General features: G+C 43.1%; 1 protein-coding gene across 3 annotated transcripts in view; it reads left to right on the plus strand.

Moving 5' to 3' along the window:
- Positions 1–25,195, plus strand: part of GRK3 (G protein-coupled receptor kinase 3) — a 287,657-nt gene that overhangs the window by 214,076 nt on the left and 48,386 nt on the right. For all 3 annotated transcript variants that reach the window (XM_044275379.1, XM_044275380.1, XM_044275381.1), the window contains exons 8-11: positions 816–907; positions 1,121–1,220; positions 19,564–19,642; positions 23,771–23,901. In XM_044275379.1, the coding sequence (XP_044131314.1) occupies positions 816–907; positions 1,121–1,220; positions 19,564–19,642; positions 23,771–23,901 (402 nt within the window). The remainder of the gene's footprint in view (positions 1–815; positions 908–1,120; positions 1,221–19,563; positions 19,643–23,770; positions 23,902–25,195) is intronic.

A 25,195-nucleotide genomic window follows, 5' to 3' on the forward strand; every position in this document is an offset into this window, starting at 1 on the left:
ACTTATGCAACCATATTATTTTATTTTTATATTTTTTCTTCCCTCTACCTAAAAGATTTCAGTTTGTTTTTCAATTGAGTTGTACAGTTTATAGGTCACATTCAAAGTGGAAAAAGTTCTGAAATGATTTATATTTGTGATGCAAAAAAATGACTGATAATGCTCCGTGCCTCTCTTTGACCTCTTTACTACGAAATCACAGTGACAACTGTGATTTCGTAGTAAAGAGATCACAGAGAGGCACGGAGCATTATCAGTCATGTTAATGCTCCGTGCCTCTGCAGTCTGCATCGGGTCTTGGCACTCTTACACGGAGCGGATGTCACGCACGCCATCCGCTCGTGTGAAACAGCCCTTAAAGAGGTTGTCAGTGTGTTTAATAGTAATGACCTATCCTCACAATCTGACTGAAGCGCTCAGTGAGTGAGTCTAAGTCCAGTGATGTCATGTTCATCAGTCACATGGCCTAAGCGCAACTCAGCCCCATTCAAGTGAACGAGGCCGAGCTACAGTACCAAGCACAGTTGGTATCCAATAGACGGCACCGTGCTTGATATACAGTGAGGAGGCCACAGCGCTCACCAGAGTGCCACATCCTCTTCAAACAGCTGTTTGCCAGTGGGTGACACGTGTCAGACTCCCACCCATCACATATTGGTCACCTATCCTGATGAAGGTCACCAGTATTAAACACCCGGACAATACTTTTAATATAATACAGGCTAACACATAATTTTTGTATATGGTTTTACACGGATTAAAGATGGCCGTCAGAACCAATTAGTCTAATGGTAATGTATTTCACTGTTTTCCAGCTTACAATGAATGACTTTAGTGTCCATCGAATCATTGGACGAGGAGGATTCGGTGAAGTATATGGATGTCGAAAAGCGGACACTGGTAAAATGTAAGTGTTGACGGCACCAATCCTCCCAGATCAGACCGCAATTTAAGGCCGGTCATGCACATTTACTTGAAACAGCTTAACTTCCATGTCACCTACTCCCTCATTTAATGGGCTTGGTAACTTTGGTTTCAGATGGTTATGTAAAAAAATGGCTAGCATAACTCTGAGGCCCACTTGCATGCCTTTTCTCAACATGCTTCCGTCTTGTTTTAGGTACGCAATGAAATGTCTAGATAAGAAAAGGATTAAGATGAAGCAAGGAGAGACCCTAGCCTTAAATGAAAGGATCATGCTGTCCCTGGTCAGCACAGGGGTGAGTGCTTAGCATTACCAACTTATGCGAGCGTGCCAACGTCTTCACCTCTGACTCTGTAGAGTTAATGCTGACACCGAATAATTGAAGAAAATGTCTTTGAAGAGCTCTTAGTGAGTCATTGAACTCCGTTGTAACTGCATTAGACAAAGCTTCAAATTGTCTCTCCTCACTATGGTTACCAAGGATGTTGGCAGAACGCTTAGCGCTGTTCTCTATGTATGGATGCCAAGTTCGTTGTTCGCAAACACTCTGCCTTCAATGGAGTAAGGTAGGAAGCGCACTCCATTTACGACTGTCACACTTTTCACAGTGTTGGAAACTGGTGCCCCTAATCCAATATCTAGATCCCGGTGCGCGGAGATGCTTTGTACACTGCCAGTGTTTTATTCACCGAGTAGATGGTATCTGTGCCATTTGGATTGTATTTGTTACTTAGTGGATCATGAACACTACAGAAAAACTAATTGCTATGGACTCTGGAACGGTTTTAACTGTTTCAGTAGCCACTATGAGCCACTGGCCCAACTGATCTCTGGCCATACAAGTTGCGCACAGGTTTATACTGTGCTTTCAAAGTGTCCATACACATTAGATGAATGTCAGTGAATTCACCAACCATCTAATTTGTATGGTGGTGTCATGTATCAGGGTAATGGAGTGTCAGTCGTGATGGATATCAGCATGCCCGATCCTTTTCTTCTCAGGGAAGATAGGCTGCCCACCAGAGGCAACCACTTATAGGGCTGTATAACACTTCCATTGGTGCTTTTTTTGCACCGGCCCAGTTGTACGCCGATGCAAACTGAATGTCTGAGGAACAACTGCTACCATCAGTCCTTCCTCCTTAATTCAATTCTGTTGATTATCTGCAGCACACAGGGAGATATGTTGCCGATGATCAGGCATCCTTCATCAGCGGCTCAATTATTCGGGCCAATGATCGGCCCAAAAATATTTGGGGCTAATAGGGACATTACTCCCCTCTCCCTATTGGCCAATCCCACCATGTATGTGTATCAGGGATAGCTGTCGGAGAACATTCTAATGTGTGTGGATGCTTTAGTTGGTTTTCTGTATCTTTTTATCATGGACAGTTTAAGCTTAAGCACATTTCATATAGGCACGTGTTCCATCAGATTGAAATAAATACGTAAGGAAAAAAACATACGACAAAGTGACATACTGGTCATACAGGAACAGAATATATGAAGTGTCAACAGATGAACACCGAGAAAGATGTTTGCCCGTTTCTGCTTTTCCACCTTGATATACAGTATTGTTAATATACATGTGACAGATCACTGTAGTAAAGGGTAAAGAAGGCGGCACTCGCCCATGCAGCTCGGTAAAAGTAATCCTTTATTTCATCTGGGGTACACTCAAAATATTAGCAGAGGTAACGGGGGCAGATGGCATTAAGTCCACACGTAGCTGCGACGGCCGTTTCGCGCAGGATCGCGCTTGCTCAGGCCACTGACGTCAGCGCTTAACAAAGAAAAGAGCGAGGTTGTCATGACAATATACAACAACTGACAAGCTCCATATGACATACATACAAAAAAGTGGTAAGACATACCATAAGTATAAATATAAAAACAAGCGTGCAACCCTAATAGCCATTACAGAAAAACACTTAAATCGTTGCGGTCATTAAGTCCTAATTGACCCAAAGCTCCTGTGCGCATAATCCACCTGGCTCCTCTTTGGAGTAGCATTTTTTGCCTATCTCCACCCAAAGGGGTTTTGGGAACCAATTCAATACCAGCAAACCTGAGGATACTGCAATTATAATTGTGTGTTTCCCTCATATGTTTGATAAACCTGGGACAGCCCTTTCCTTACTGTACAGAGACCCAACTTGCGGATAAAGAAGTCCGCCTTTTTGGAGTTTATAAGGAACTGATGCAATATGAACATGATGATCATTTTGTGAGTAAATGGCAGGAACTACATGCCGGTTTTTCCTTACAAGTGTTGGATCTGGTGTTGATTACAGATGAAGTGGAGTACAACACAATAAAGGAAGAACTACAAAAAGCCAGAACTGAACTACATATGAGGCTGAATGAGACCCAAATGGGTAATTTTGATGAGAAACTAAATAAAAAACGTATCGTCACAGAAGCAGTAGTAAAGGAAAGTAAGAAAGATGAATTCCTGAGGGATAAACAGGATTACGATACAGGCAGGATTTTTGATTGGAACAAAAAGAAACAACGAAACGGGAACGCGCGACAAGACGCCCCAAAGAAGCTCATGTACTTCTTGGGGTGTCGGGCGTTTTACAGCGCGTAGGAACACGCTGTAAAACGCTCAGGTGTGATCCCAGCCTAAATCCAGCAGTTGATTCCCTTTCTCTGGATGAGCCTGCTAATGTGGTTATCAACCTTACGGGACACAAGTTTCCTCCGGGCAGTATCCCAGGCCTCACTTGAGGACTCTGATACAGCCTTGTTGAGCAATTCGACCCAGTTTAGTTTGAGATTGATTTATTTAAAGCTATACACAAAATGCATTTATATAAAATGTTTAAAGACTTACCGCAAAAATCAGATGCTAAAAAGCAAGGAGAGATTCCGGTACATCCTGACCCCATGAGTTTTAACATCTACACAAAATTTTATGATATGGAAATATCGTGCCTGGAGCTCCTCACTGAAAATACCCTCATTAAAACACCTCGAGCTGAGATTAGTGATGACGCCTTTGATGGCGGTCTGAGATCCACCTTTTGTCCCCCTATGCCTCCTGGCAGCAGTGTGGACATATTTTTCCACGATGTCCTGAAGGACATAAAAGCCTTATTATATCCTATTGTACCTGATAATATCAGCAAGGAAGAGAAATTGGCTTTAAATTGGACTGTGTGCCAGAAGGACATGGTGGTGAAGCCTGCCGATAAGGGGGGAAAGTGGTGCTCATGACTAAAGAATATTACGTAACAGAAGCCCAGTGACAACTTATAGATAAGTTGGTGTATAAGGTGCTGCGGGAGAACCCTTTGCCCTGTATACAACATCAACTTAGGACATTGTTGCATAAGTATGTTGCGCTTGATTTTATCTCCTATAAACAGGCTGAGAAACTTATACCACTATTTCCCACAAAACCTTGTTGGTACTTTTTGCCAAAAATCCACGCTGAGCCGACCCCCCTGGCCGCCCTATTGTGGCGGGGATCGGCTCGACGACTGAACCCCTGTCAAAATATGTTGACTGGTTACTCAGACCTGTACTTACTAGTGCTCCTGCTTACCTGCAAGACAACAATGATTTCCTCTTGGCTCTGAATGATTTTCATTGGCAGGCGGGGTACCATCTGGTGTCTTTAGACGCCAAGAGCCTTTACACTCGCATCCCTCATAATATGGGTGTGATGATGGCCGTCCTGGACGTCCTTCACAACGTAGGCAAGAGCACTTTATTTTGTCAGTGAAGCTCTTATGTTTATTTTGACCAACAATGTATTCATGTTTGGTAATCAGTGGTACAGGCAAAGACTCGGCACAGCAATGGGCACTCCGGTATCCTGTACATTCGCCAACATCTATCTTTCTAGATTAGAAGACAAAGTTGTATTCTCCACTGGCAACCCCTACTTGTGTCAAATTATTTCTAAGATATGTCGATGATATTTTTATGGTCTGGTCTTTGTCTTCTCTTTTTTTCAGCCCAATGGCAGACTGTATACAGAGATCTATCCATAGGAATTGGGAGATTCAGAAAAAAAGACACTTCACTTATGGAGTGTGTAGATAGACCTCTTATCGCATTTAGGCTGCATGCACACAACCGTATGTGTTTTGCGGTCGCAAATTGCGGATCCTCCCAAAAAAAAAAAAAAGTATGCCGTTATTTTTTTTTTGTTTTTTGCGGATCCAGTGTTACAATGCCTAAAACCGACAAGAATAGGACATGTTCTATTTTTATTTTATTTTTTGCAGGGCTACAGAACGGATAACACACAGTGTGCTGTCCACATTTTTTGCGGACCCATATCCGCCAAAAAATTGGAACGGACACTGAAACAAAATACGTTAGTGTGGCTCCACCTAGGGCCTCATGCACACAATCAGAGACAGGCTAGTGAGTAGTCGATTCACATATGGCACCAATAGCAACTGGTTGCTTGCCAGAAGACCAAAAGGCAACTTCAAATGCAGCAATTGCTCATTTTGTAAGTTCAATTCCCAAAAGAAGACACTTAATGTGGGAGGTGTACACCACAGAGTGTCCGATTTTATTACATGTGGAAGCACGTTTGTAGTCTACCTTCTTGCATGCGATTGTGGCCACTTCTACATAGGGAAGGCTATCAGATGCCTCTTTGAAAGGGTGAGGGAACACTTTAACTCTATACAGTCAGGAAAGGGCTGCCCCAGGTTTATCAAACATATGAGGGAAACACACAATTATAATTGCAGTACCCTCAGGTTTGCTGGTATTGAATTGGTTCCTAACCCCCCCTTTGGGTGGAGATAGGCAAAAAATGCTACTCCAAAGAGAAGCCAGGTGGATTATGCGCACAGGAGCTTTGGGTCAATTAGGACTTAACCGCAACGATTTAAGTGTTTTTCTGTAATGGCTATTGGGGTTACACGCTTGTTTTTATCTTTATACTTATGGTATGTCTTACCACTTTTTTGTATGTATGTCATATGGAGCTTGTCAGTTGTATATTGTCATTACAACCTCGCTCTGGATGTTTTAAAAGACAGCACTTTAAGCGCTGACGTCAGTGGCCTGAGGAAGCGTGATCCTGCGCGAAACGGCCGTCGCAGCTATGTGTGGACTTAATGCCTTCCGCCCCCGTTACCTCTGCTAATATTTTGAGTGTACCCCGGATAAAAAAAGATACATTTTACCGAACTGCATGGGCGAGTGCCGCCTTCTTTACCCTTTACTACTGTGCTCTCTGGTTTCTTTTTGGCTTGTGCGCCGCCGCCGTGCAGGGGAGACTGAAGAGGTGCGCCTTTCCCGGTTTGAGGTGCTGTTGGTATATTGACTGGGCTGATAGCAGTGCCGCCTCTGCAATACCTCTTTGTTTTAGATACATGTGACAGATGTTCGGCTTATTAAGCAAACACTTTAGAACAGCCACTTGTAACATACATTGTGTATTCTCGTACTGCTGGGGGTAGAAAGCCTTTCACATAGATGAAAGATCTAAGCCTGCCATGAATAATTGATGCTGTTGGAAATTATGTTTGACTAGAAAACAGAGGATTTGGTGACAGCTAATTTCAGAAATCGTGCCTGGCAGACAGTAAATGTGGCTTTCCATTATCTAGTGCATATTCATCTCCATCATCTTGTTTTTTTATAGGGTATCTCAAATACATGCAGATCTGCTATAGTACAATTTGATGTCATTGCACAGGATTAGACAGGTCTGATTTCACATACAGCTCGGTATTGTAGTTTACACCCCATTGGACTCAGTTGATCATTTATTTTCAGGGATGTTTAGCCATAATGAGTACAATGGGTTTCTCCCAATGTCATACATAATGCCCGCAATTATTCTGATCACCTTCTGCATTCATAATAATTATAACTATAGAGAGAACAGTGATTGGCTGGTGAACGTGTTGACAACCTCTATGGAAACACCTTTAAGAAAGTCCATAGCTATACAGCAAAGGGGTTGTCTCTATTAGGGCATATGGAATCATGCGGTGGAAGGTCCTCCACTCAGGACCCTTCTCTAGAATGGACAGTCGTTCTGTAAGAGAAGCACCTGTTCTGGCAGACTTGAGACCACCTTATATCACGTAGATGACGAATGGCCACCATGTAATACTACATTTCTCCTGTAGAGGTCACTCCAAGGAAAATGCCAGTCTGGCCATGCTTCTTTTAGCAAAAGTAAGACAACTCCTTTAAGATGTGTTAAGGGTGCTGTCACGATAGATTTTGTTTTAGAAATTTCTGTCACTGAAAATGATTTCCATTCTGAATGAGGTTTGCAGAAATCCATGTGCTCTCTGCCAAAACAATCCCATTTGTGGCACAGATTTTCAGTGGAAGAAATTTCTACAACAAAATCTGCTGCATGTAAAGGCTCCTTAAGGCTATCTGCACATGTTGCAGATTACGATTGGGTTTTTTAATGTGTGGATTTTCACACTGACAAAAAACACTGCGTAATACAGTTCCAGCAAAGTGAATGTGGTTAGATGTTGCGTATATTTTCCGTGGCAAAAAGCTGTGTGGAAATCCACAGAATGTCAGTTGTTTCTGCGGATTTTTTGTGCGGATCACACCCTTTGCAATGCAAGAGATCGGGGCAAAACTGCATCAAAATATATACAGTACAGACCAAAAGTTTGGACACACCTTCTCATTCAAAGAGTTTTCTTTATTTTCATGACTATGAAAATTTGTAAATTCACACTGAAGGCATCAAAACAATGAATTAACACATGTGGAATTATATACATAACAAAAAAGTGTGAAACAACTGAAAATGTCATATTCTAGGTTCTTCAAAGTAGCCACCTTTTGCTTTGATTACTGCTTTGCACACTCTTGGCATTCTCTTGATGAGCTTCAAGAGGTAGTCACCTGAAATGGTTTTTACTTCACAGGTGTGCCCTGTCAGGTTTAATAAGTGGGATTTCTTGCCTTATAAATGGGGTTGGGACCATCAGTTGCGTTGTGGAGAAGTCAGGTGGATACACAGCTGATAGTCCTACTGAATAGACTGTTAGAATTTGTATTATGGCAAGAAAAAAGCAGCTAAGTAAAGTAAAACGAGTGGCCATCATCACTTTAAGAAATGAAGGTCAGTCAGTCTGAAAAATTGGGAAAACTTTGAAAGTGTCCCCAAGTGCAGTCACAAAAACCATCAAGCGCTACAAAGAAACTGGCTCACATGCGGACCGCCCCAGGAAAGGAAGACCAAGAGTCACCTCTTTAAAATTGCGAAAAAAATACTGGATCCATTTTTCTGGATTACACCGGGGAGACGGATCCGGTATTTAAATGCATTTGTCAGACGGATCTGCACCCGGATCCATCTACAAATGATATCCGTTTGCATTCAGATTTCCAGATCCAGCAGGAAGTTCCGGCAATGGAAATGCCTGCCGGATCGTCACAGCGCAAGTGTAAAAGTACCCTTAATCGATTTTGGCTTTAAAAGGTATAAAAGGTGTTGCTGTTATATTTCACAGCAACTTTCTGCAACTTTTGTATCTGTAGTCAGCCAGTGCGCGCCCTGGCTGGCTGCATCTTGTTTCTAAATCACTATTTCTTCTAATAGGCTGACTGCTTCCTACTGCTTTAAAAACACATACAGACGCACACCCTGCCTCCCGACATGTTTCGCCGGCAAACCGGCGCCTTCAGGGGATCGTGCAGTAGGAAGCAGTCAGCTTATTAGAAGAAATAGTTATTTAGAAACAAGATGCAGCCAGGCAGGGCGCGCATCGGCTGACTACAGATACGTAGTTGCAGAGTGTTGCTGTGAAATATAACAGAGACAACTTATATACCTTCTGATGACAGAATCAATACGGCAGATTGCTATAGCTCTACTGAACATTTTAAACAGCCTCAGTTATATTCTAAATTCCAATTATTAAAGGAGAACTTCACTTAATGAGAATAAAAAATTAGCAGCGCATGTAAAGAGGCCTTGTGGTCTAAAGACCAGATGAAAGTTACATGCACTAAGAGGACTTATTTAATGTACTAGTAACTGGACACCCGCTATGGACACCTGTACCCATGTGCAGGTAGCCTAAGGCCCCTTTCACACAGGCGAGATTTCCACGCGGGTGCAATGTGTGAGGTGAACGCATTGCACCCGCACTGAATCCGGACCCATTAATTTCTATGGGGCCGTGCACTTGAGCAGTGATTTTCACGCATCACTTGTGCGTTGCGTGAAAATTGCAGCATGCCCCTCTTTGTGCGTTTTTCACGTAACGCAGGCCCCATAGAAATGAATTGGGTTGCGTGAAAATCACAAGCAAGTGCGGATGCGGTGTGATTTTCACGCACGGTTGCTAGGTGACGAACGGGATGGGGACCCGATCATTATTATTTTCCCTTATAACATGGTTATAAGGGAAAATAATAGCATTCTGAATACAGAATGCATAGTACAATAGGGCTGGAGGGGTTAAAACTTACCTTAATCCACTTGTTCGCGCAGCCGGCATCTCTTCTGTCTTCTTTTGTGAGGAATAGGACCTTTGATGACATCACTACGTTCATCACATGGTCCATCACATGATCCATCACCCTGGTTAAAGATTATGTGATGGACCATGTGATGACTGCAGTGACGTCATCAAAGGTCCTATTCCTCACACAACAAGATAGAAGAGATGCCGGCTGTGCGAACAAGTGGATTAAGATGAGTAACATTTTTTTTGTTTTAACGCCTCCAGCCCTATTGTACTATGCATTATGTATTCAGAATGCTATTATTTTCCCTTATAACCATGTTATAAGGGAAAATAATAGAACCCAAACCTGAACTTCTGGGTACCACTGACTGCAATTGTGTACCTACTCGCGCGGGTTTGTCGCAATGCACTGGGACTCATCCGGACCTAATCCGGACACGCTCGTCTGCAAGGGGCCTTACAGTTCTTTTGCACATTTAAGGCATCCACATGTCCTTAGGGATGGCATGTGAGACTTGGATCATTACAGGTATAGAACAGACGCATTAACCAGTCAGTGCATAACTCATGCATACAAACTCCTGAGTGATTTCTGAATCTGTTACTTAGGCCATGTGGTCACCAATAACTTATTTAAAAAAAATATGGATTATGTTTTTAATAAAAAATAATAATAATCTATACATATTGTCACATTAAATAATAAAATGCAGATTTGCTAATTAATTTATTATCCCTGCTATATGTTATGAATAAATTACTAGCAGTTTGCAGTTAAGGTCCAGATGGGTGTTACCAGTTAGAGGTGTGTCCTTACACAATCTGACACTGGCAGCACCAATTGGATAATGTCAGGCTGTAAAGGGACACGTCCCCAACTGGTAACACCCATCTGGATTTTTAGTGTAAACTGTTAGGCCCCTTTCACACTGGTGAGAATTCCGTGCTGGTGCAATGCGTGAGGTGAAAATCACAGCATGTTCTATATTCTGCATTTTTTACGCAACGCAGGCCTTATAGAAATGAATGTGTCTGTGTGCAAATCACAAGCATCCGCAAGCAGGTGCGGATGCAGTGCGATTTTCACACATGGTTGCTAGATTTTAGGGATGAAAGCAACCCTGGACCAGATGGCGACCAAAATGGTCGCCAATGCGACTTAGAATTTACAAATGGCGACAAGACTTTTTAGTCTTGTCGCCATTTGCGACTAGACCCTCCGCGGCAGCTCTGCAGTAGAACAGCGACGGGCACAGGAGATGATAGTTCCCTGCCCCGCCGCCGCCGATGTTCTTCTCAGTCTGAGTCAGTGAGTCGCAGCACACAATAGCAGAGCCGCTGGCAGCAGGGAGGGGAGGGGCTCGGGAAGAGTGTAATTTGATCCTAGAGTGGAAGCTGCTTCTGCCAGCCCCTCCCCTCCCCGCCCACCAACCAATCAGAGCTGAGGCAAGGCGAGCACTAGCAGCTCTGAGTCACTGACAAGTACAGGGAGAAAGAATCGAATGAGTCACAGGTGAAAAGAACTAAAGATCCGACTTAGTTAGTGACTCATTCGATTCTTTCTTGGACTCCCTGTACAGTGTGCCCCCCCCCCAACACCCCAGTATAAGAAACATTGGTGGCACAGTGTGCCCCCCCCCCCAACACCCCAGTATAAGAAACATTGGTGGCACAATGGGAAGTGCCAATGAGGGTTAAAAAATAATTTTAAAAAATTAACTCGCCTCCTCCAGTTGATCGTAGCTGTCGGTCTCCTGTTCTTTCTTCAGGACCTGTGGTGATTGAGCTCATCACATGTCCATTACCATGGTGATGAATCATGTGATGAGCACAGTGATGTCACCACAGGTCCTTTGACAGGTCTTTAACCCTCATTGGCACTGCCCACTGCGCCACCAATGTTCATTATATTGAGGGGGGGCGCACTGCGCCACCAATGTTTATTATATTGAGGGGGGGCACACTGCGCCACCAATGTTTATTATACTGGGGTGTTGGGGGTGCACACTGCCCCCCAATGTTTATTATACTGGGGTGTTGGGGGGGGGGTGCGCACTGCGCCACCAATGTTTCTTATATTGGGGGGGGGGGCGCACTGCGCCACCAATGTTTATCAAACTGGGGTGTTGGGGGGGCGCACTACGCCACCAATGTTTCTCATATTGGGGGGGCGCACTGCGCCACCATTGTTTATCATACTGGGGTGTTGGGGGGGGGGGCGCACTGCGCCACCAATGTTTATAATACTGGGGTGTTGGGGGGGGGGGGGGGCATTGCGCCACCAATGTTTATTATATTGACCTTCTACTATGCATTCTGTATTAAAGATTGCTATTATTTTCCCTTATAGCCATGTTATAAGGGAAAATAATACAGTGAATAGACTTTCATCCTAGCAACCATGAGTGAAAATCGCACCGCATCCGCACTTGCTTGCGATTTTCACACAGCCCCATTAGCTTCTATGGGGCCTGCGTTGCGTGAAAAACGCACAACATAGAGCATGCTGCGATTTTCACGCAACGCACAAGTGATGTGTGAAAATCACCCCTCATTTGCACAGCCCCATAGAAGTGAATGGGTCCGGATTTAATGCGGGTGCATTCCGGTATTTTGAATGCCAGATCCGGCACTAATACATTCCTATGGGAATAAATGCTGGATCCGGCATTCAGGCAAATCTTCAGGTTTTTTTCGCCGGAGATATAAGGCCTCTTTCACACTTGCGTTGTCCGGATCCGGCGTGTACTCCACTTGCCGGAATTACACGCCGGATCCGGAAAAACGCAAGTGTACTGAAAGCATTTGAAGACGGATCCGTCTTCAAAATGCTTTCAGTGTTACTATGGCACCCAGGACGCTATTAAAGTCCTGGTTGCCATAGTAGGAGCGGGGAGCGGGGGAGCAGTATACTTACAGTCCGTGCGGCTCCCCGGGCGCTTCAGAGTGACGTCAGAGCGCCCCATGCGCATGGATCACGTCATCCATGCGCTTGGGGTGCCCTGACGTCACTCTGGAGCGCCCCGGGAGCCACACGGATGGTAAGTATGCTGCTCCCCCGCTCCCCACTACACTTTACCATGGCTGCCAGGACTTTAGCGTCCCGGCAGCCATGGTAACCATTGAGAAAAAGCTAAACGTCGCATCCGGCAATGCGCCGAAACGACGTTTAGCTTAAGGCCGGATCCGGATCAATGCCTTTCAATGGGCATTCATTCCGGATCCGGCCTTGCGGCAAGTGTTCCGGATTTTTGGCCGGAGCAAAAAGCACAGCATGCTGCGCTATTTGCTGCGGCCAAAAAACGTTCCGTTCCGGAACGGAAGACATCCTGATGCATCCCGAAGGACGGACTGTCCATTCAGAATGCATTAGGATAATCCTGATCAGTATTCTTCCGGCATAGAGCCCCGACGACGGAACTCTATGCCGGAAGAAAAGAACGCAGATGTGAAAGAGCCCTAACCGTAGCATGCTGCAGTTTTCTCTTTTGCCTGATCAGTCAAAATGACTGAACTGAAGACATCCTGATGCATCCTGAACGGATTACTCTCCATTCAGAATGCATGGGGATATGCCTGATCAGTTCTTTTCCGATATTGAGCCCCTAGGACGGAACTCTATGCCGGAAAAGAAAAACACTAGTGTGAAAGTACCCTAAAATATTAAGTTTAAATCCCCGCTTTCCCAATTTTACATATAAAATATATAAAGAATAAATAAACATATTACATAGCGCTGTCCAAACTATTAAATTATTAAAAAATATCTCCTATGCGGTGAGCATTCACCATTTTTTAGTCACCTTGTCACCCCAAAAAAATAGGATAGGACTGTTCTATTTTTTGGGGTGACTAAAAAATGGTGAATGCTCACCGCATAGGAGATATTTTTTAATAATTTAATAGTTTTCATAATATGCGAAATGCACGCGGCTTTTTTTGGTGTTTTTTTTTTTTTTTTTTGCGCGGTATTGAGTATCGCAATACTTTATGGTGACAAAAGCGAATCAAAATTTTGGTATCAAAACAACCCTATGCCGATCTGATCGGAGTAGCGTTGTCACAATACCAAAATTTTGATTCGGTTTCGATTTGGCGACTAAAAATTTGATTTGGCTCCTAAATTTTTCAGTTCAGGAGCCAATGGCTACCAGGTATTTTTTTTAGTCTGGATCACTGCCTGGACCCCTATATTATTTTCCTTTATAACATGGTTATAAGGGAAAATAATAGCATTCTTAATACAGAATTCTTACTAAAATGTGGCTTTGGGGGTTAAAAAAAAATAAAATTAACTTACCTTATCCACTTGATCGCGCAGCTGGCATAGTCTTCTTGCTTCTTCTTTCAGGACCTGCAAAAGAACCTTTGACGTAACCTTTGAGCGCGGTGATGTCAGCGCAAGTACTGCTGAATGAAGATAGAAGATTTCTATCTTCATTTAGCAGGACCTGCGGTGATGTCACTGAGCGTGATTACGTCATCAAAGGTCCTTTTGCAGGTCCTGAAGGAAGAAGAAAGAAGATGATGCCGGCTGTGTGATCAAGTGGATGAGGAGGTAAGTTAATTTCTTTTTATTTTTTAACCCCCAAAGCCATATTATAGTAAGAATTCTGGATTAAGAATGCTATTATTTTCCCTTATAACCATGTTATAAGGGAAAATAATACAGTGGATATACTTTAATGGGGTCCGGGGTTGCTTTAATCCCTATAATCTCCTAGCAACCATGTGTGAAAATCGCACCGCATTCGCACTTGCTTGCGGATGCTTGCGATTTTCACTCAGACACAGTAAGCGTTCTGTATTCAGAATGCTATTATTTTCCTTTTATAACCATGTTATAAAGGAAAATAATAAAATGAATAGAACACCAAACCCGAGCTTCAGTGAAGAAGTCTGGGTTCGGGTCTGGGTACCAAAACTCATTGCACTCGCGCGGAAAAAAAACTGAACATCAGAACGCAATCTCATTTCAAAACTGACTGCAATTGCGTGCCTACTCTAGCGGTTTTCCCACGATGCACACGTGACCCATCCGGAGCAAATCCGGGACGCCCGTGTGAAAGAGGCCTTAGTAATTCATTCATAACATCTAGCAGGAATAATAAATGAATGGGACAACACAGAGTCATAAGACAAGATATTCCAGGATGGTTATTACATGGGAAAACAAGTAGTTACTAAAACACACGTCAGGAGAGGTTCTCTGTAACCAATTCAACCACCGCGATGCACCTGTACGTCACCGTGGTTGAGGAAATGTATGGAGCGGGATGCTGCAGTGAGCCCGCCCCATACGCGGTGGATGCCGGCTGTATCATATGGCAGCCACCCGGCTGCAATGACTGGAAACGGCCATCCTGATGAACCCTGCCATTTAACCCCTCAGGTGCCATGATCAACGCGAATCGCGGCACCTGTGAGGTTATGCAGAGGGATACAACTCCCGCTGCCTATCGGAGCAGTAAGAAAAAGCAGCATAAAGTCTATAAACTGAACATAAACAAGTGGTCTCCAGTATGCAAACAGAGCAGCAGATGTGGGCTTGATGGCCTCAGGCTGCTGAGGTAATCTGGTCCAAGTAAGCGCTATAGTCTGTCCGTATGGGAATATTTTGCATGAAGCATTTTGTAACCAGCTACTGTCCTGACATCTGTTATACGTCTGGCTGGCTCTTGATTACTTTGCGCTGCAGAAGCCTCAGTTTTGAGATTGTTTTGCCCAGTGCTCTTTGCTGTCCTCAATAGTTTGAATTCCTTGCTTCTGCTAAGTGGTAAATGTGTTTGGGCTGTAACTAGAAGATTTCTCCTTCCATATATCTTGCTCTCGCTAGTCTAGTCTTCAGTTGAGTGTAGAGTAGTAGTCTTTATCTTCACCGTCTCACTTACTTTTAGTGACCACACGCATTATATGAATGTTTGCCAACCATCTAATGAACCCTGGGTTGTCACCGTTCTCTCAGTGGAAAGAAGGGTCAAAAATGTTGGGTTTCGAGATGCCTGATCATTTTGTTCTCACAAGAGATATGCCGAGGAGAGTTACCTAGTGGCGGCTTTAACCCCTTTCCCCATTGAGCAGGGAGGTCTGGTGGAACACTCCAGTTAGCATGGGTTTACATCGGCGTTGTGAACGCCAGCACTCTGACCTGGTCACTGTACCCAGCAAATATACTGGAGCCAGACAAAAAATACTACAGCAGCATTTCATGTCCAGCTGAAATACAGTATATGCAGGAAAGCGGCCAGATCATATTACAGTGAATGGGGATCCAGCGGTGCCCGGTAGTATCTGGCTATCGCAGATGTGAACGTAGAATTACCTGGCTTACTATACCAGGCTTTCCAAGATAAGGTATCTATCAGACATCCCACTTGTGAGCTAGCATTTGGTTCCTTTTACCAATCATTATTAGTTTTGCCCCAGGTATTTCTGCACACTTTAGATTGCCATCATAAATATGAAACTTAGGAACTTTTTTGGCTTTACCGTGCCCAACCTGGAAGAATACACTAGTGCATGAGATGGCACTGAGCACTTCTGAAGACCCAAGGTGCCCAGTATGATTAGGAAGGATCTTAGAACATACATGTTGTTGATCATGTAACATGTGTAGTCTGATGGACATCTTTGCAGGTCATGAGCAGGCTTTAACACGTTACAGTGGCATTGTAATTTTTTTGATTGCAAGGTGTGACTACAGCCATAGGAGTTTGTGTCTGCTACATTACAACTTCTTCTAGATCTTCCGATACTCTGAACCACTCTCCTGGTGTTGCATATCCTAGTGATTTAGACCGTTTTCTCTTCCCTGAATGTTCTTCCCTTCTAATATCATAAAGTACATTGCAAAGTTTGGTATGATAGAAGGGGAGGCAGAAGTAGGCAGATCTGAAAATTGCTTACATTAGCCAAAGCCAAAAGAGGAAGGAGAGGCATGAAATGGCTCCTGTTTACTTTAGTTCTCTTTAGGAATGGTGGAGAGTAGGTTGAGCTTTGCATGGGGTAACATCTGCTTGGAATCGGTATGGCCCTTTAATGTTATGGGTTTTCTTCCTCACTTGTGAATGGACACTTATTTTGAGGGGGAATAATGGAAAATGTTGGCTATATATATAACGAGGAACATTAACAAAGGAAATAATGTATGGTAGTCACACCACGGTTCTGTTGATCATGTAGATGGACGCAACAGCTATGAAGATGGTCGGGGTTACCTATTATGTAGGTAGCCGTATGATGAGCTGAAGCTGCCTGTATGGATTATTATGTTCTGGTTTTATTGTATTGAATAGATGAAGAACATAAAATCAATATATCTGGTTATGTTATCTGAATAAAGTGTGTTTATCCAAGCACTTTAATTATCAATAGTTTGAGCAGCCACTCACGTCCACTACTATTGCTTGTGTAGATGTGGATAGTCTCTTGGGCAGCATTACAATGCAGGCGATGGAGATCCTCAGACTGGCATCTGGAGGTGGCAAGCGTGTATTCAGCCTTTATTCCTCCCCACTGAGCACTTCTAGCTGGAGCATTAAAAGTTTGTTTTCTGAATCTTTCCTGCCACTCACATAACTACTATTTGTTCCGCCACCTAAAGACGGAGGTGTTTCGGACTATGTAAGCTGTAATTCTGCGCACTGGCTAATAACTGCAGTCAGCGGGTGGCATGTATACACTGATAATTATCTTCTACGAAAGGTCGGTTCTGTCCCTGTGATATTACATTGTCTCGTTTATCATTCTTCCCACTGAAACAGCTTTTAATTGGTCATTTCTCTAGCTGTAATGATGAGAAAATCACCCTGGGTTTTTGCTTTGTTTTTGTTTTTTTCAATTTTTTTCTCAGTTATGATCATCTTGTACAAAAAGCATCCTAATAATTTGCAGTCAAGCCGATGGAGTATTAAATTGTCCATCCAAACTTGTCACTACAGACAGAACTATACGTGTAATTATTTTATTTAGACCTATGCCCACAGAGTCTGGAATAAACCGCTATAAACCCTGACCAGCTGAACATTTAAAGGGAAACTCCTACCTAAACTAAAGTTTCAGTGGACATCCTAAACAATTTTTCAGACGGATATTATCTGTACGTGATATATGAACAACCAGAGCTGCAATTTTCTGAAGGGAAATGAATCTTCTTCTCTAGTAGTTTCTTGGTCTTGGAAGTACACCTCCTCCTTCTGGCTTTACAGCCTTTTTACCGTCTGGGCATGGGGACAGAGCCGAAGCCCCAACCTCTGATCAAACAGGCCCATCTGGTATATTGACAGGGTATGTCATAAATGTCCCGTTTATGCAGGTACCATCTCTAGATTGGGGCGCTGTCACGCGCTGCAGTTAATGGAGCGCAGGCCGTATATGCGCAGCTCTCTCTATCTACTGTTTGGGTTGTGATTGTGACTTTTGTTAGTAAAAAAAATAAAAAAGATTAAAATAAACTATTAATATTTCTAAGACATGGGATATTTGACTTTCTCCTAATATCTAATGAACTGAGGTTTTAACTCCGTATTGCATAGGCACATTATGATGTTATACCTCTGAAGATTAAGCTGTCTGCAGTCTCTTTCCATTTTTCATCTGATCTTATAACATAGTAAAATATTTCTAAGTATAAGGGCTCATGCTTACGACCGTTGTTGTTTTACGGTCTGTTTTTCATGGATCCATTGTTCGTATCTGAGTTTTTTTTTTTTTTTTTCCTCTGATTTAAGACCTCTTCCGTTCCGTTATTCCACAAAACACATCCATATGGTTTCCGTATGCAATCCGTTTTTTGCGGATCGGAAACAGTAACTTATTAATCGCCAAACACATGAGCAATGTGGGCTGGGCATAGCATTTGTACAGTATGGACTTGAATGGGGCTTCAGACCGTGATTTGCGGACAATAATAGGACATGCACTACTTTTTTGCAGAATGGAAATACGGAAACGGAATGCACACAGAGTACCTTCCGTTGTTTTTGCGGACTTGTTGAAGTGAATGGTTCCGCATACGGTCCGCAAAAAGAACAGAAGCAGAAAGAAAATACGTTGGTGTGGATGAGCCCCAAGTCTATTGTGTTCCTGATTAATATGTGAGAGCTCTGAATGTTTTGTGTGGTGCAGGAGGGAGGGAAGCAGCTGTGTGTCTGATGACAGGTCCACGCTCCCGCTCCACACAGTGACGCATAGATCTCCCGAAAAATACTGCAAGGAGGCATCAACCTGAACAGTGCAGCCAACGCCACGAAGCTGCAGCCTGTGTGATGACCTTTCTCTACAGTCTTGTATCTTTTCTTGGATCCTAGAGAACTAAAATAGCAGATATCATCATGTTTAATTAGAGAGCATATTGTAATAAAGACAAATTGTACATATACTGTAGGTAGATATTGGAGATCAGCGAATTTCTTAACACTTGTTTTGTTTCCAATTTGGTAATTTTTTTTTATAAAAATGGAATTTGGGTCCGATTTGAAAATTGGTATATATAACAGACTCTTGTCTCTTTTGAGAGCGAGGTAGACAGGTCAGAATCAAAGATTACCCTGGCCCAGTGGACTTCTGAGATTGGTGTTAATGATAGTTCAGGAGCAGGTGGGTTTGAACAACATGGAGGGAAGTTGATGAATTGAGTTTCTTTTGTGCACTGATATACAGTATACTGTAGTTAGATTACGGTACTTTGTGGGATAATTACCTTTTAAATCCCCAGAATCGCCTAACAGTGCCTGTGAAGAGATCTACCCTCACCTGCTCCAATCTGTTCCAGTTCTGTGGCTCCCGGGATGACTTCACTAGACCTCTGGTCCCTATTAACAGAGTTCCCTATTAACTGACTGAAGCATTAGCTTGTCCCCAAGCGGCAAATCTATACAGGGTCAGGTGGTGCTTGGGGACACACCACCACTGAGATCAGTCATTGGCTGCAGTGGTGCACGTGACTATTCGTGTGGAACTTGGTAGGCGTGGACCGGAAGTCCATTGAAGACCACACAGGAGGCATGGAGCAGGTAAGTGTAGATCTCTGTACAGGTACTGCTGGGTGGAGGATCAGGGGTCGAAAAAAAAATCCTGGACCACCCCCTTATGCTGCAATATTAATATACCGTGACATTATGCAAAGTTGTTGTTCGTGTTAAAATTTAGGTTATTTACTATTATCCATTGCCTCTTAAATGATTCCATTCTGTATTGCAGGACTGTCCGTTCATAGTGTGCATGACTTACGCCTTCCATACACCAGACAAGCTCTGCTTCATTTTGGATCTGATGAATGGTAAGAAGGGATTTTCTGTGTTGTGTTTCCCACCCCATGATGTACTTTCCTTCAGAACAAAATGTGGAGTGCTCGAGTTGGGGGATTCCTCTGTGGTGTAATGAGTGAAAAGCTGGACATTTTCTAAGAATTCCCTATAGAGATTCCAGATGTGCAAGTAAGGGCGAGATATATCTTCAGGCGCAAACTCTCAGGACGCACAAGCCAGTTTCCCCTTGTCCATAGACAGTGGTGTCGCCTATCTACAGGGCTGGAGTTTGAATACAGTGAAGATATAGACCTATCGGTGGTGGACTGGATATTGTGAGTTGTCAGGAAAGCACATGGGAACACACTCAAGACATGATACATACGTAGCTTTTCTGCCTCGGCATTCAGAGAATTAGGCACACTGCTATATAGGTTTTGGAGTGCAAAAAGAAGATATTTAACATTTATAACTATGGCTGTTAGTGGAGCGAAGTCCTTTTATAGGTTGCATGGAGTATAGTACTGTCCAGTGTACAATTAAAATCTGACCTGTGACCTCTCCTGACGTGTCTGTTTTAGTAACTGCTCGCATCCCTCTTTTAATCGAAATTCTGGAGCATGTATTACTCATCTCTTGAGCATCCTATGACTCTATGATGTGCTAAAGGTTATGAATGAATTGCCAGCAGTGTGCAGTGAAGGTCCAGATAGGTGTTACTAGTTGGGGGTGTGTCCCTGCACAGTCTGACATTGCCCAATCCATGCTGCTAGTGGAACACCCCCCCCCCCCCCAACTGGTAACACCCATCTGGACCTTCAGTGCATACTGCTAGCAATTCATCCATAACTTTTGAGAAGGAATAAGAAGAACACACACACACATTTATAAGATTCGAGTTTTTGAGGAATGTAAGTAAACAGCTGAGGAGAGGTTACAGGTCCTCCTTAAAAGATTTGTTTGATGCTTGTTGGTATTCTTTCCTGGAGTATCAAATGACCTGTACAAGGATTGAGTTAGTTCTATAGAATTTCACATAAAACAAAACCACTTTTCTTCAGTAATGTTTCATAATTTTGTATAACTTCCCCCTAACACTGCTGTGTTGGTACTGTAAGGATCTCCATCATGGCCTTCATTTGTAGTTGCTGTATGTAGCATTGCTGTGTGGCTGCTGCTAGCCATCCACTGTATACAGAAGGATAGCCAATCTATGGCCATTACTGCCAAGGAACCATGATAATGTCACAGATAGACCCTGCTCTGCTTTGTTCTATACATGTTAAGTACATGTTCGTATGTGACCAAACACACCTCGTCATCACAAGCCTGTATTACTCTGCCCGATTTTCTAGCTTATTTGTATGTTGGTAAAAAGCCTACACTCGCTGATCTATACAGATGGGACTGTGCTGGTGTCCTAATATACATTGTGTCCTAGAGATTACCATAGCGTGTAAAGGCTGCATCTAAAAAGGTAAACTCCACTGTTAAAGAGGACTCTGTTGTGCCACTCCTGTATTATTCCTGCTGCCAACAGTCTGCAGTAAAGGTACTTCTGGGTGTTACCAGTAGCTGGTATGTCTGACTCTGTTTGACTGTTGGTGTCAGACTGTACAGGGACACCCCCCATCCCCCACTGGTAACACCTGTACTCCAAGCTGCAGGAATAATAAAGGAATGTCACAACACAGTCGTACTGTTATCACACAAGGAATGCATGTAGGGCCTCTTTAACAGTGGAGTTTACAGCTGATATGGCGCAGTCCCTGTAAGCACCACACACTGAATAGAATGGCTATACTCATCTAGGTTAACCTTGACTTGCAGGCAGAGGAGGAGACAGTTTGTCTCTCCCGCAAAGACAATGACCACATTTAATCAGAACAGTCATTTTTTTCAAGGAGGCAATTTGAAGGGCATTATGCAATTATAAGAAAAAAAATAGTATTTGGTTTTAGAAATGCAGGCGATTGCTTCATGTGTGTCACAATGACTGGCATTCATTAACCTCTGTGTGCCAAGCGGTTTGTATGCTAACTGGAATCGGATATTACAAGATCTACCAATATTGTCATATCCTCATACTTTCCTTTACTTTTAGCACAATGCCATATTGAACAGTCTGTCTGTCATGCCTTTCAAGTCTAGAGATATGAAGCCAGTGACCTAGATTACCTTGCCCGTTCAAGTTCTGCTTTTTTCACTTAAAGGGGTATTCCTCAGAATAGGTCATTAGTATCTGATCGGTGGCGGTCCACCAGGACCCCCGCCGATCAGCTCTTTGAGAAGGCAGTGTCTCTCACAGAAGCGCCGCTGCCATCTCTCAGCTTTCCCTAGGCCAGGGACGACACGTGGATGGGGATGAGCTGCGATACAAAGCACAACCACTATGCAATATGTGGCGCTGTACTTGGTAAGCGGTGAGAAAGCAGAAGCACTCACTGGAGCACCAGGCCTTCTCAAACAGCTGATTGGCGGGGTCCAGGGTGTCGAACCCCCACCGATCAGATACTGATGAATATCCAGAGGATAACTCGTCAGTATTAAAATGTTGGAAAACCCTTTTAAAGGCTATGGACACCTTTTGTGGCATATTCTTATACATTGCTGACTGCTCAGTCCATTCGGTGCAATGTTCTTCTGCGTTCCCTCTTTCTCATGAATGCTCATAAAGCTGACTTTCCCTTTTGAGTTAGTGAGGACCTGTGTGTTTTAGTATCTACTTGCATCCCCCATGTACTAATATTCTGGACATCTATTGTAATCACTCATAACTTTTAGCCAGAGTAATAAAGGAATGACTCATCACAGCGTCAAGAATAGATGCTCCAGAACTGTTATTACATGGGGAATGCAAGTAGTTAGAGAGGTGACTGGTCCTCTTCAGGATTATTTTGTTTAGTCATAAAGATGTCAGCTTAGATTTGCCTTCAGGAGACCAGAGAGGGGGCTACAAATCGAGCTGTCGGAGAACTTTTCTGACAGATTTCACAAACAAACTGAGCAGGTTTTTAATAAAAAAGTAAAAACCAGTGAAGTGAAATAAAAATTAAAAAAGTCGCCCAAAGTTGTCCATAGTCTTTAAAGGGTCACTGTACTTTCAGTAAACTTTGGATATGTCATAGGGCTCATGCACACGTTTAGGGATAAGCGAACTTGTGTTTTCAAGATCGGCGTACAAGGTTTGGGTTATCTTAGAATTCCATTATGGATTCTGCTACCACGGACAATAAGTTATGGTCCGTGGTAGCGGAATCCATAAAATAATTCTTAGATATCCCGAACCTTGTACGCTGAACTTGAAAACACAAGTTCACTCAACACCACACACAACCGTACCCTGTTTTGCAGTCCACAAATTGTGGATCTGCAAAACACAGATACTGGTCGTGTGCTGTACGGACAAGAATAGGAAATGTCCTATTTTTTATTTTTTTATTTTTTTTTGCAGGTGCCACGGAGCGGACATACGGATGTGGACAGCACACTGTGTGTAGTCCGCATCTTTTGCAGCCACATTGAAATGAATGGGTCCACATCCAACCCGCACAAAATGCGGATGCTGAAAAAAAATTACCATCATGTGAATGAGACCATAGGGACATATCAAAAGTTTTCATTGGTAGGGGTCTGAATGCTGAGACTGCACACAGTCTCTGGTTTTCTGCAGGACAGGAAGCAAGATGGTCTTAATAGAAAGTCTGTGGGCCCGCCTTGCTCCCATCTCACACAGCGATGAGAAAGAGTGTGTTATGCAAGCACTTCTTTCCCCGTGTTGTAGAGATCAACTGGGGTCTCAGTGCTCAGACCCCCACAAATCAAAACTTTTGATATTTTCCTATGACATGTGAAAAGTTTACAGAAAGTAGAGTGATCCTTTAAGCTGTTGCAGGCAGTGCTGGCCAATTGACACCAAAGTAGTAGTCCTATTAAGATTTAGGTTTTCCACCTATTTGAGGATCTAGGGAGCAGGTGTTGCTGGGTATAAGAGAGACGTGTAATGGTTTGTAGATAGCTATAGATGTATTTATATGTGCACGGACACACAACTTGTATAGCGCAGCCCTCAGATTTTGTATCCTGTCTACAAATTGATGTCTCTAGCAGGCTCTTTGATGATTGATTCAACACATTGTTCTCTGTCTTCTTGATTACAGGTGGGGATTTGCACTATCACCTGTCACAACATGGTGTCTTTTCTGAGAAGGAAATGAGGTTTTATGCTGCTGAAATTATTTTGGGCTTGGAACACATGCACAATCGCTTTGTGGTGTACAGAGACTTGAAGGTAGAAATTTACTCAATTTTATAGCGATGACCATGAATGTTTGCTTTCGTAAGCATAGTGACGCAGTAGAACGCAGGCCACGTGCTTCGTTTTATTTTAATTTTTTTCATAAGCATATGGATGCAGTAGATTGTAGGGCATGTGTTTCTTTTTTATTTCTTTTTTATTTTTTTACTGCATCAAACAGTACTGACCCTTCTTCTGTGGCTGAAGCCTGTATGTGGTGCAGTTTTGGCTTTGACCGGTCGTGCCAGAGTCTAAGATGACGTCCAAGCAGAGACTCAACTGGGATACTGATATATTTGTTTCTTACCTTGCATTTTAATATGTTGTCCAGCCTTCTTCTCAATATCTCTTTGTCCAAATCCACCACTGGTCATTGGATAAGACTACAAGAAACCACCAAAATACAAAGATCCTTTAAGCTTGTGGTTGCTGTTCGGATAACAAACACATTATTTGCTCTTGTTGTGCCCTCTTCTCTTTTTCAGCTTTTTTTCTTAAGCTCACCAGCTGTGTGGCATAGGTTTTTATTACAGTAGTAACAATCTGAACTCCTTAAAATCTAACTACTGTTTTACGATGCCAGTCTGAAGGCCAGATATCCCTCAGGGAGTTCCGCTGGATACATCCCAGGGCCTGTCAACTGTTCCAGTGAAACCGTATGCCCCGAAAGTCAGCCATCCTAGATCCGTCCCGTCTCTAAAAACAATGTGGCATTTCTCAGAGATGTTATCTGAAAAACCTGTTAAGGAAGAACTCCCACAAAAAAATTGTATTCTCTAACCTGCTAGAAAGGTACAGTATCTCACATAAGTGAGTACATCCCTCACATGTTTGTAAATATTTTATTATATATTTTCATGGGACAACACTGAAGATATGACACTTTGATACAATATAAAGCAGTCAGTGTACAGCTTGTATAACAATGTAAATGTGGTGTGCCCTCAAAATAACCCAACACACAGCCATTATTGTCTAAAGTGCTGGCACCAAAAGCGAGTACACTTCTAAGTGAAAATGGCCAAACTGTGCTTAATTAGCCATTTTCCCTCCTTGGTGTTGTGTGACTCATTAGTGTTACAAGGTCTCAGGTGTGAATGGGCAGCAGGTGTGTGGTAAATTTGCTGTTATCGCTCTCTCATACTGGTCACTGGAAGTTTAACATGGCACCTCATGGCAAAGAACTCTCTGAGGATCGGAAAAAAAAGAATTGTAGCTGCACATAATGATGGCCTAGGCTATAAAAAGACTGCCAACATCCTAAAACTGAGCTGCAGCACGGTGGCCA

Source organism: Bufo gargarizans, chromosome 1 (genome assembly GCF_014858855.1).
Source record: "Bufo gargarizans isolate SCDJY-AF-19 chromosome 1, ASM1485885v1, whole genome shotgun sequence".
Lineage (NCBI taxonomy): Eukaryota > Metazoa > Chordata > Amphibia > Anura > Bufonidae > Bufo > Bufo gargarizans.